This window comes from Ursus maritimus, unplaced genomic scaffold, assembly GCF_017311325.1.
Source record: "Ursus maritimus isolate PB19 unplaced genomic scaffold, ASM1731132v1 scaffold_1, whole genome shotgun sequence".
Taxonomy (NCBI): domain Eukaryota; kingdom Metazoa; phylum Chordata; class Mammalia; order Carnivora; family Ursidae; genus Ursus; species Ursus maritimus.
Window position 1 is genome coordinate 45,937,604 of NW_024423343.1, and position 13,164 is coordinate 45,950,767.

Genomic DNA, 13,164 nt, shown 5'->3' on the forward strand with positions numbered 1-13,164 from the left:
TAATCATAAAACCAACCTCCTAGGAATTTTGTGAATATAAAATGAGTTAATACACACAGCAAATATTCAAATAATCTTGTCTATTATTATTAATTCCACCAGAGAGTCTACTTGTTGTTAGGGATATAGTAGTTCCCTCAGTAAATAAATGATATAAACTGATATAAGTTATAAAAAAAAATGCAGGGGGATTTGATATTTGCTTTGAAGTGATTGACCTCTAGGGGAAGGAAATCTTTTCTTCTTCATTGCCCCACTATTTCACCCTCGTGGAGGAAGAATGATGAGTGGATTGGTTGTGTTTTATAACACTGTTTGGGCTTCTTTATTAGTGGCTAGGCTTCCAGATTTTTTGTCATATTCTTCATTAGAGAAAATTAAACATGCTGTGTATTATTAACATTTGAGGTACACTATAAAAGGTATACAAAAGAGGTCATTTTGAAAGGATGAGATAAAATTATTTTTTTTTAAAGATTTTATTTATTTATGTGACAGAGAGACAGCCAGCGAGAGAGGGAACACAAGCAGGGGGAGTGGGAGAGGAAGAAGCAGGCTCCCAGCGGAGGAGCCTGATGTGGGACTCGATCCGGGAACGCCAGGATCATGCCCTGAGCCGAAGGCAGCCACCTAACGACTGCGCTACCCAGGCGCCCCCAGAGATAAAATTAATTTTTAAAAAATAATTTCAGGGGAGCCTGGGTGGCTCAGTCATTAAGCGTCTGCCTTCGGCTCAGGTCATGATGCCAGCGTTCTGGGATAGAGCCCTGCATCGGGCTCCCTGCTCAGTGGGAAGCCTGCTTCTCCCTCTCCCACTCCCCCTGCTGGTGTTCCCTCTCCCACTGCCTCTCTCTCTGTCAAATAAATAAATAAAATCTTTAAAAAAATTATAATAATTTCAGTGAATTATCCAAATAAAAATTGTACTTGTTCTCAATAACACAAAAACACATTTCTGTCCAGCCCAATGGAAGTTTACCCATGTCCTATGGGCACTTCACACACTTTGTAGACCACAGCTCTTGCAGAGCATAAAATACCTTGTGGGTGTATAATAAGCCTATGCAAAGGCTCTCCATCTCCATTTCCTCTGGCTCTGGCTGGGTATCACACCAACCCATTAGAGTGACAAATTGTGTAACTAAAGGTTTTGAAGATATTGTAGGTAGAAGCAAAAGAGCATTAGGTAGAAAAGCATTCTAGGTAGAGAAAGCAGAATAAATAAAAGGAGATAATTTCAAGATAAAGTATGGTTACCTCCTTAAATAATAAAAATACACAGTTGTTTTTCTAATTGACAATTAGATGACCTTGGTAAAAGCAATTGTTGTAGTATGATGGAAGTATATCTGTAAAGCGATATGAAATATAAACTTTTCTGAAAAATATAGGCATGCCTTGTTTTATTGCACTTGACTTTATTATACTTTGCAGATATTGAATTTTTTACAACTGGAGGTTTGTGATAACCCATATCAAGCAAGTATACCAGTGCTATTTCCAACAGCATTTGCTCACTTCATGTCTTGTATCATATTTTGGTAATTCTTGCAATATTTCAAACTTTTTCAGATTGTTATTATATTTGTTACGGTGATCTGTGATCTTTGACGTTACTATTTAATATTGTTTTCATGCCTGCTAACACAATATCCATTCTGCAACCCATGAATTAATGAATAATTTTGACTTTCAAGTCTTATTAAGAAATAATTTTTTAAATTTTAATTCCAGGAGTTAAACACAGTTTAACTGTTAATACAGTGTTGTGTTAGTGTCAGATATACAATATAGTGATTCAACAATTCTATACATTACTCAGTGCTCATCATAAGTGTCCTCTTAATCCCCTTCACCTACTTCACCCATCCCACCACCTACCTCCCCTCTGATAACCACCATTTTGTTCTCTAGAGTTAAGAGTTTTTTGGTTTGTCTCTTTTTCTCTTTGTTCTTTGCTTTTCTTTGTTTTGTTTCTTAAATTCCACAAATGAGTGAAATCATATGGTATTTGTTTTTCTCTGACTTATTTCATTAACATTATAACCTCTACATCCCATGTTGTTGCAAATGACAAAGATTTCATTCTTTCTTATGGCTGAGTAATATTCCAGTGTGTCTGTGTGTGTGTGTGTGTGTGTGTGTGTCCTTTTTCTTTGTCCACTCATCTATCAATGGACATTTGAGTTGTTTCCATAATTTGGCTATTGTAAATAATGCTGCAGTAAACATGGGGATGCACATATGCTCTCAAATTAGTGTTCTCATATTCTTTGGGTCTATACCCAGTAGTGTGATTATTGGATCATAGGGTATTTCTATTTTTAATTTTTTGAGGAACATCCATACTGTCTTCCATAGTTGAGGCTGCACCAGTTTGCATTCCCACAAAAATACAAGATGGCTCCTTTTTCTCCACATCCTTTCCAACAGTTGTTGTTTCTTGTGTTTTTCATTTGGCCATTCTGACTGGTGTGAGGTTATATCCCATTGTGATTTTGATTTGCATTTCCCTGATGACAAGTGATGTTGAGCAACTTTTCATGTGCCTGTTGACCATCTGTAAGTCTTCTTTGGAGAAATGTCTGCTCATGTCTTCTTCTGCACATTGTTAATTTATTTTATTTTGTTTTTAAAAAGATTTTATTTATTTATTTAGGGAGCGGGGGGAGGGGCAGAAGGAGACAGAGAGACTCCCAAGCAAACTCCACACTGAGCATGGAGCCTGATGCAGGCCTGGATCTCAAGACCCTGAGATCATGACCTGAGTGGAAAACCAAGAGCCAGAGGCTTAACCAACTGAGCTACCCAGGTGCCCCCTTCCCATTTTTTAGTTAGATTATTTGATTCGTGTTGTGTTGTATAAGTTCTTTACATATTTTGGATACTAACCATTTATCAGATATGTTATTTGCAAATTTCTTCTTCCATTCAGTAGGTTATCTTTAGTTTTGTTAGTTGTTTACTTTGCTGTGCAGAAGCTTTTTATATTGATGTAATCCTAATAGTTTATTTTTGCTTTTGTTTCTCTTGCCTCAAAGAGACATATCTAGGGCACCTGGGTGGCTTAGTTGGTTAAGCATCAGATTCTTGATTTCAGCTCTGGTCATGATCTCAGGGTCATGAAATTGAGCCACACATCGGGCTCCATGCTCAACACATAGTACACTGCAGATTCTCTCTCTCCCTCTGCTCCTTCCCCCCACTGGTGTGTGCTCTCTCTCTCTCTCTTTAAAATAAATAAATATTTTTTTAAAAAGAGAAGAGACGTATCTAGAAAGATGTTGTTACAGCCAATGTCTGAGAAATTACTGCCTGTGCTCTCTTCTAGGATTTTTGTGGTTTCAGGTCTTACATTTAGGCCTTAAACCCACTTTGAGTTCACTTTTGTGTATGGTGTAAGAGTTTGGTCCAGTTTCATTCTTCTGCATGTAGCTGTCCAGTTATCCAGACACCATTTATCAAAGAGACTTTTTTCCAGTGCATATTCTTGCCTTCTTTGTTGAAGATTAGTTGGCCATATCACTGTGGGTTTATTTCCAGATTTTCTGTTCCTTTCCATTGTCTGTTTTTCTGCCAGAATCATACTGGTTCATTGATCTGTTCTGTTGTTTCTTTAGCTTCTATTTTGCTTATGCCTGTTCTGATCTTTATTATTACTTTTGTCTACAAGTTTGGGATTTTGTCTGTTCTTCTTTTTCTAGCTTCTTTAGATATAATGTTAGGTTGTTTACTTGAGGTGTTTCTTGTTTCTTGAGGTAGGACTGTATTGCTATAACTTTCCCTCTTGGAACAGCTTTTGCTGCATCCCAAAGATTTTGGACCATTGTGTTTTCATTTTTCTCCATGTATTTTTTTTTAATTTCCTCTTAGATTTCTTGGGTAACCCATTCCTTGTTTAATAGCATATTATGTAACCTCCATGTATTTGTGTTCTTTCCAGATTTTTTTTCTGTGGTTGATTTTTAGTTTCATAGTGTTGTGGTCAGAAAAGATGCACGGTAGACTTCAATCTTTTTTAATTTGTTGAGACCTGTTTTGTGGCCTAATATGTGATCTGTTCTGAAGAATTCCATATGCACTTGGAAAACGTGTATTCTGCTGTTTAGATGAAATGTTCTGAATATACCTGTTAGATCCATCTGGCCCAATGTGTTATTCAAAGCTACTGTTTCCTTGTTGCTTTTCTGTTTGGATGATCTATCCATTGATGTAAGTGAGGTGTTAAAGTCCCCTAATATTATTGTATTACTACCAATTATTTCCTTTATGTTTGTTATTAGCTGCTCTATGTATTTGGTTGCTCCCATGTTGGGTGTATAAATATTTATAATTGTTATATTTTCTTGTTGGATTGTTCCCTTTGTGATTATATAGTATCCTTTGTCTCTTATTACAGTCTTTGTTTTAAAGTCTATTTTGTCTGATATAATTGCTACTCTGGCTTTATTTTCACTTAGATTTGCATGGTAAATGCTTTTCTATCCCTTCACTTTCAATCTGCATGAGTCTTCAGGTCTGAAATGAATCTCTTGTAGGCAGCGTATAGTTCTTGCTTTATTATCCATTCCATCACCCTTGTCTTTTGATTGGAGCATTGTGTCCAAAGTAATTATTGAAGGTATGTATTGCCATTTTTTAACTTGTTTTATGTTTGTTTTGTAGTTCTTCTCTGTTCCTTTGTAATCATTCTCTCTTCTCTCATGGTGCTGGCTTTCTTTAGTGATATACTTGGATTCAATTCTCTTTATTGTTTGCATATCCATTACTAATTTTTGATTTGTGGTTACCATTAGGTTTATATAAAACATCTTATGCATATAGCAGTCTATATTAAGTTGATGGTCACTTAAGTTTCAACCCATTCTCAATGCACTAAATTTTTATTCCTCTCCCACATTTTAGAATATGCTGTCATAATTTGCATCCTTTTATTTTATGAATTTCTTGACTGATATTTATAGATATACTTAATTTTACTGCTTTTGTGTTTCCTACTTTTCTTAATCCTGCTATGGCCTTTCCTTTCTACTCAAGGAGTCCCTTTTAACATTTCATGTAGGCCTAGTTTAGTGGTAATGAAATCTTTTAACTTTTGTTTATGTGAGAAACTCTTTATCTCTCCTTCTATTCTGAATGGTACCTTGCTGGATCTAGTATTCTTGGCTGAAGGTTTTTTTCTTTCACCACTTTGAATATATTATGCCACTTACTTCTGGCCTGCAAAGTTTCTGCTAAAAAATGAGCTTATAGCCTTATGGGCCTCACCTTATATTGACTTCTTCCTTTTCTCTTGCTGCTTTTAAAATCATCTCTTTATCACTACTTTTTGCTATTTTAATTACTACGTGTCTTGATGTGGACCTCCTTCAGTTGATTTTGTTGGGGATTTTCTGTGCCTCCTGGATCTGGTTTTCTGTTTCATTCCCCAGATTCAGGAAGTTTTCAGCTATTATTTCTTCAAATAAATTTTCTGCCCTCTTTTCTCTCTCTTCTCCTTTTGGGATCCCTACAATGTGAATGTTATTACAATTGATGGTGTCATTGAGTTCTCTTTGTCTATTTTCATTTTTTATTATTATTTTTCTTTCTCCTGTTCAGCTTGATTGCTTTCTATTTCTCTGTCCTCTGGGTCACTGACCTATTCTTCTGCTTCCTCTAGTCTATTCTCTCAAGTGTATTTTTAATTTCAATTATTGAATTCTTCATCTCTATTGGTTCTTTTTTATGCTTTCTATCTCTTTGTTGACAGTTCTCACTGAATTCCTTCACTCTTTTCTCAAGTCCAGTGGTATCTTTATGACCATTATTTTAAATTGTCTACCAGGCATATTGTTTATCTCCATTTCATCAAGCTCTCTTGCTATGATTTTGTGTTTTCATTTGGGGCATATTCCTTTATCTCCTCATTTTGTCTAACTCTATGTGTCTGTTTCTAAGTGTTAGGAAAGTCAGCTACATCTCCTATCTTGAAAGTAGTGGCCTTAAGAAAAAGAAGTCCTGTGGTTCCCTGTAGTGCATTGTCCCCTGTTCACCACAACCTGGCACTTCAGGGGTATCTCCCATGTGATTGTGTGTGCCCTATGCTGTGGCTGAGTTGCATTTGTTTTCAGTCCAGTCATCTGCAGTGGTTTGTCTGTTGTGGGCAGGGTTTGTCCCTGTTTTATTAGTGGGCTAGTCTGGGGCTGCCTTGGGCTTGAGTTGAGTGAGACCAGGCTTTTGCCAGAATTGCATAGCACTGAACTGCAAGGCATTTTCCCTGTGTTATCTCCTGGGAGGCTTTTGTTGCTGGGCATGGCCTGCAGTCAGATCACAGGTCTGCCCCAGCCCACTGCTGGGGCCCAGTAAAACTGGCGTGTATGGTTATTTTCCCCTCTCCCTGGAGCAGAAGTAACTTTGGAGTGGTGCCATCCCCTACCAGAACTGCTTGTACCCTGCCAGGCTTGTGGCCCCTCTTTGGATGAACTCTTGCCAAGGGCTTGTTGGAAGGGGTGTATCCCCAGAGAACACAGGGGCAGGGTGCTGCTGTTAGCAAAGTAGGTGAAGAGTGTTGGTGCTGTACCAGTTCCAACACATGACTATGTATTTAGCTGGGAGGCAGGGGAGGGAAATGATGCCCACCAGCTATTTGGTTCTTGGAATAGTTTCCCAAAGATCCCTGCCTCTCCAGCACATGCTCTGAGATTAGTAAATACATCTTCTTCCTGTATATCCCAGTTTTTCAAACTGCTGTTTCTATGCTGATCTCAGTGGGACTGTTGTTCTGCTCTCCATTTTAGGGTGAGGACTCAGTTTCTTATCCCCTCTGCCTCTCCCAGACCTAAGCCTGCTGATTTTTCAAGTTCCAGTTGTTAAGCCTTACTGATTGTAAGGACTCATGTAGTTAGGCCCCTCTGCTTTTCAAAGCCAGATGTTATGGGGATTTGTCTTCCTAGTGCAGATCCCCCATGCCTGCAGTGACTGCTTTGGGGTCTGGTCTTTGCCCATCTCCACACTGTTGGCATCCTTCCTGCAGAGAGGTTCACAGGTCAGTTTGGCTCCCAACTTGCATCTCTGCCCTCCATACCCTCTTTGGTGTAGATTCTTCTCTAATTTAGCTGTTGAAAGTCTGTTTTGATAGGCTTCAGGTCATTTTCTTGGTTATTTAACCTGATGTGAGTGTTATCTAAATGTATCTAAATGTTATCTAAATGCCTAGGATACTCCTACTCTGTCATCTTCCCCAGAAGTGAAGAAATACATTTTGTAAGGCTATAGCTGTCATGGTGATTCCTCTGATGGATCTGGGCAAAGTAAATTGGAAACCTTCTGGAAAAAATTCACCACTCTAGATGCTATTAAGAACATTATTCATGGAAAGAGGTCATAATATTAACATTAGCAAGAGTTGTGAAGAAGTTGATTCCAATCCTCACAGATGACTTCAAGGGATTCAAGATTTCAGTGAAGGAAATAACTGCAGGTGTGGTGGAAATAACAAGAGAAATAGAATTAGAAGTAGAGCCTGAAGATGTGACTGAATTGCAGCAATTTCATGATAAAACATTAATGGATGAGGAGTTGCTTTTTATGAATGGGCAAAGAAAGTGGTTTCTTGAGATAGAATCTACTCCTGGTGAAGATGCTGTGAAGATTGTTGGAATGACAACAAAGGATTTAGAATATTACATAAACTTAGCTGATAAAGTAGCTGTAGGGTTTAAGAGTTGACAAATTTTGGGGTGCATGGGTGGCTCCATTGCTGGAGCATTCAACTCTTGATTTTGCTCAGGTCATGATCACAAGATCCTGAGAGCAAGCCCTGTGTTGGGCTCCGTGCTCAGTAGGGAGTCTGCTTGAGATTCTCTCTCTCCCTCTCTCTCTCTTTGTACTTCTGTACAAAAATGGGGTTGGTACTTTTAGAATCACATTAACATAGACTAACAATACTAAAGTAGTAAGCATATACCCCAAGGGAAAATGAGTTTCCTCTTAGATTCTCATCTACCAATTTATCACAGTAGCCTGGAATATTTAATGTGGCTTACCATGCACCTTCCTCCCTACCAGATGACATCATGAATTGGATTGTATTTTTCTAAACACAAGGAGTAAGTGTTGGCTTAGACTGAAATAATTTGAGTATGTGGTCTCATTAAAATTTTGTTCTTATGAAATGACATTAAAAAGTACAAATCAAAAAATTTTAGGTTAGTGTTTTTATTTGAAATGACTGATTAAATTTTGTTATTTATGATGTTGATGTTGAAATTGAGTCCATCTTGTTCAGCACCAGTATACTAGATTTATTCAACTTTATAATGTATGAGATTTCTTACCTTCAGTTCAAGAAAATATTGGATTCATTTATATTATTTATATGGTGGTTATTTACCTGTGCTATTGATTACTTCCTGATCTATAATCACATATAAATATTCATGTCTTTCTGCTCATTCTCATTCAGCCAAGTTTACACACCAAAACAAGTGGTGAAGTCACTGCCTCTCTTACTGATTACAAAGAATAGTAAGCTGCTTGCTCCAGGCTATCAGTGTCGACTTTGTTTGAAGGCATTTTGTCTGGGTCAACATATAAGATTGCTACCATGTACTCACAAGGTAGAAGTCACATCATTTTAATTTGACTTTCCTTATAGGGCTAGTTTTTACAAATGAATTGACAATTTAAGCCTCTCCTTTCGCTTTTTAGTTGTATTACGTGCAAAGATGTTCATATTGAGCAGTATGTATAGAAGAGCTGCAGCAGAGACTATTGAGAAGGCAGCTCTATCCCCTATGGATGGATTTCTATTGATTAGGACTCACTTCTGTATATGCTATCCAGGAAAGATAAAATGGCCCTTCAAATTAGATTATTTTATCTACCTTATCTACTTTTGTTACCCATATAAAGAAAAAGCTTATAGAATAATGTGTTTTTGTGATTCTTTGGAGGAAACAGAAATGTTTAATTTGACATGGTTTATTATTTCAAATGAATTCACTAGAATTAAAGTCTAATGTTGTTTGATCACGATATAGTTGGTAACCAGGATTTCTCTGAAATAAAGTTACTTTAAATAAATATTTATAGTTTTAGAGTCACCTTTACTTAAAATGTCTGATAGTTTGTTTTCTTCCCAAGAATGTGATTTGTTATTTTATAGTTTACCATCATCAGATCCATTTCCAACTCTAGTTGGTTATGACTGTTTTTATTATTTAATAAATTTTATTCATTAGATATCAACAGTGAAATTAATGACTTGAATAAGTAGTGGGATTTAATGAAATTACAAAAATGACATCCATAGAAGCCTTTCCATTTTAGTGTTGAAAATGGAGATCAATCCATAAGCCATTCCATTTTCCTCTTTGAAATATTTCCATAAAACTTGATAAATTATAATTATTTTCCATTCTTGCTAAATAGTTTTAATAGTAATACAATAATGAAACTGGGGGAAACTTACATAGATAGTAAACATTATAAACAAGATAATTATATCTCTGATTAATTTATAACCTTTTTTTTAAGTTTCATAGGAAATGTATTGACAGTTGGTTATTCCACACGTGCAATTCATGCCCTATTGATGGACAAGTTATATATAACCCTTTAATCTGGAAAGATACAGCAGTAAATGGACACACACATCAGTCTATTTCAAACACAAACATCACTCATCTGTCAAAACAGGAAGAACCAGAACTTTTTATTCCTGGTACTGGATTAGTCTTAAAACAAAACAGACTTGGAATTTTACCTAGCATACCTCAACGTAATTCTGAGAAGTTGAATACACCTGAAAGTCTAACAGATACCTATCAGAATATAACAATAGATGATCTACTCTCTATCAAGTTAGATGATTCAAACTCAAGAAAATTAATCTGTGAATATAAAATTAGACAACATTTCCCCAGGTATCTTCAAGATTTACCAATTGGACCCTTTGGGAAAATGTCATCTCAAACATTTCTTCCTTCTATTGCTCACAAGAATATTATATGTCCCACTGGAATGGAAAGCCCACATATCAATGAAAAGTACCACACTGGTGAAAGCCAGAAGATGGCCAAAGACCAGAAACATATTAACCACAATCCAAAGAAGACTTTTGGTACTAGAATAAGAGAAGACAAGAAGAGATCAAATACTTTACTTCCAGAAGATTTAAATCTTATTGTCAATTGGGATACAAGTAAAATAAGCTTGTCTAAAAGATATAATAATTGTGTGGGAAAAATTAGACAAAAATATAGTAATCTGTCAAGAAGGCCTGAATCTCATCCTTTAAATACAAAAAGTCCTGAGCTATCTTTAGTATTGGAAGGAGTTCAGTTATGAAGATATATTTTTTATTAACATCAGAAAATATTTGAATATTGAACATAAAAATGTTTTATTTGTAGAACATAAACATTGTACACTCTTGACAAATGTATATAGAATTCTTTGTCGTCATTTTGCCTACTTGTCTATGACTAACTACTCTTAAAAGAAATCACCCCATTCTTTATAAGACTTAAAGCATTAGGTGTCTTGATGAGTATGTTCAGGATGTTGTTAATTATGAATAATTTTTAGAAATTCTAGTTCATAGTGATTAAAATAAGTATTTTTACTTAAATTAAGGAAATAGATTTTTCTTGCCTTGAGCCACTTTTTTTTAAACATTCCACTTTATGACATGTAACATGGAAGGATTCTTTCCAGGACCTTGCATATTTTTTGCATTTTCTTGCATTAATATTCACCACAAACCTATAGAAAAATCCTAATGGTAGCTGTCTTTTTCACTTTATTTTTTTAAGGTATTTCTTGTACATGAAATGAAAATTAAAAATACTTATTATCCTATAAGTCATACAACATTTTTAATGATTTCACTGATTTCAAGAAACTTATAAGTACTACCAAATTTCTATTATTTCTACTGTTTTTGAAGACTATATAAAATTACTTAAACCCCCCATTAAAATATAAGATATTTGGGGGCAAGGACCTTGTTGTTTTATTCACTGCTGTACACTTAACATGCAGTGCTTGACAAACATGGGTGTTCTGTAATATTTGTTGAACCACTGAATTATGAAGGCAAGTGGCCACATAAGAAGGAGGCCAAACAAAAAAAATATGTGATATTAGAAAAACAAAGAAAGAAAATATAGTCCATTAGTAGCAATTGGTCAGGTAAGATCAAGATTGAATAATGCAATTTTGCTTTAGCAATAAGGAAAATATTAGTGACCATAGCTAGGAAAGTTTAGTGGAGCAGTGGGAGCCAAGTCTAGGTTGGATTGGGTTGAAGAGAAAATGGCAGGTGAGGACATGGAAACACGGAATATATACAACTCAGGAAGAGAGAGAGAGAAGAGACAAAAGTAACTGGAAGATGTTTGTTCAGGGTTTGGTTTGGTTTGGTTTTATTTTAAGCTGAGACTTGAACCTATTTAAATGTCATTAAAAATATAGCTGGTGTGTGTGATAATTGATACCAGACAGATACAGCTGGTATGTGTGATAATTGTTAATAACAGAAGGATCTAGAGCATAGGTGTCAGGATAGCCTATAGTAGGATGCAGGGACTTATCCACTATAACAGAAGGGAGGTGTGTATTATAGATTTAGATGCAATAGGTGGTGAAATTGCAGTCTATATCAGCAGAGAGTGAGTAAAGAAGATGTTTGAGGTCATTGGAAAAGGATAAAAAAACCTATTTTCTTGAGAGAAATGGAAAGTGAACTGACTGGTGAAGAATAATAGCATTTCAGGCAATTTTAAGGTCCTTTTAAGTTTATTAGCTATGAATTTATATAATGTTACCAATCTGACTCAGTTGGATGATGTTTAGCTGCACAACACAATCTATGTGCCACCATAGAGAAGATAGAGTGTTGAATTCATCATGCTTACAGCTTTGGTAGGTAGTTACAATTAAAGGAAAATGAGCAAGCAAGTTTGGGGCCTCAACAAGGGAGAGATCAAAGAGGTAGATTCAAAATCTGAACAAATTAGAAGTGATTATAGGAAAAGACTTACTCTAAGGCAAGATAAATGAGTAAATGAATTAGAAGACGAAGATTGGTCAAACAGGAGTACTAGGCAGGCATGCTGCAAAAAATAGGTTCAGATCAGAGAAAGTAATGCCTGAAGAAGAGATTTCAGAAGGGGGCAGGTTTCAGTGAGGTTCCAGGTATGGCCATATGTTGGTGGATGTGGCAGAGCGAAGCCTGCAAGAATGAAAATATGAAGGAAAATGAGAAATAATGGCAATAACCAGGTCAGCTTCATAGACATTAATACCCTTCTTCATAAAAGTAGTTAGGGAGGGAAGAAAGTTTGTAAATCTATTGCCAAAAATCCTCAATTTGAGGTATCTAAAAGGTCTACAGAGGAGGGGGTCGAAAAGGAGAGGAATCAAGAAATGGTAAATCCTGAAGGGAACTGACATTTTTTATAAGAAAGTCTGGAGCTATGATCTGAAAACGTCAAGCAGTACAGAGAAATTGACCCCATCCCCTGATCCTGATGCAAGGATAGTATGAAAAAAATATCCTTTTCTGACAGGGCTGCAGGGAAGTGAAGTCTTTAGAAGAAATACAGGTTAAGGCAAGAGGGGAAGAAGGGTGGGAGGGACTGAAACATTTTATGAAAAGATCACAGGTGTAGGGAGCTCATGGTAGTGGAATTAGAAGTCCAGAGAAAAAATGCAGGGGCTTGGGTTGGGAAGGGGAGTGAGTTGTTAGGGAAGAAAGGAAACAGTATTATAGCGATAAAGTTGAGAATAAAGAAGATGGGACTTCACTTGAGAAGTGACCAACAAATGGAAATTTGAGGCAGAGTGAACAGATCATTTCAAAGACTGAGTTTTAGTTGCTACTTGGTTGTGGCCCAAGTCAGAGACTCACAGGTGGATGTGACCTTCAGCACAGGATGCTCCTAACAATTTCTCAGTGGCAAATGTATGAGGACCAATCTTGTCGCCAGGTGTCGTGGCAACAAAGGCATGTAGTGAGGCAGCAGGAGTCTAAATCAACAGAAGGCTGTTGGGCAATGAGGCTGTGCACTGGTGGTAAAAGTAACCCAGAACCCAGGGCCAGGTGGGGGTGGGGGAACATGGCGGGAGACTTGAGTGAAAGGAGGCTGGCAGTTGGCTCAAACCCTTTTCTGTGTC

General features: G+C 36.6%; 1 protein-coding gene across 1 annotated transcript in view; it reads left to right on the plus strand.

The window, feature by feature from the left end:
* The window catches only part of ZSWIM2 (zinc finger SWIM-type containing 2), a 30,335-nt gene extending 20,003 nt beyond the window's left edge, over positions 1-10,332 (plus strand). The window contains exons 8-9 of the mRNA XM_040637390.1: positions 8,447-8,600; positions 9,520-10,332. Coding sequence (XP_040493324.1) covers positions 8,447-8,600; positions 9,520-10,332 — 967 coding nt within the window. The remainder of the gene's footprint in view (positions 1-8,446; positions 8,601-9,519) is intronic.
* The last annotated feature ends 2,832 nt before the right edge of the window (positions 10,333-13,164 follow it).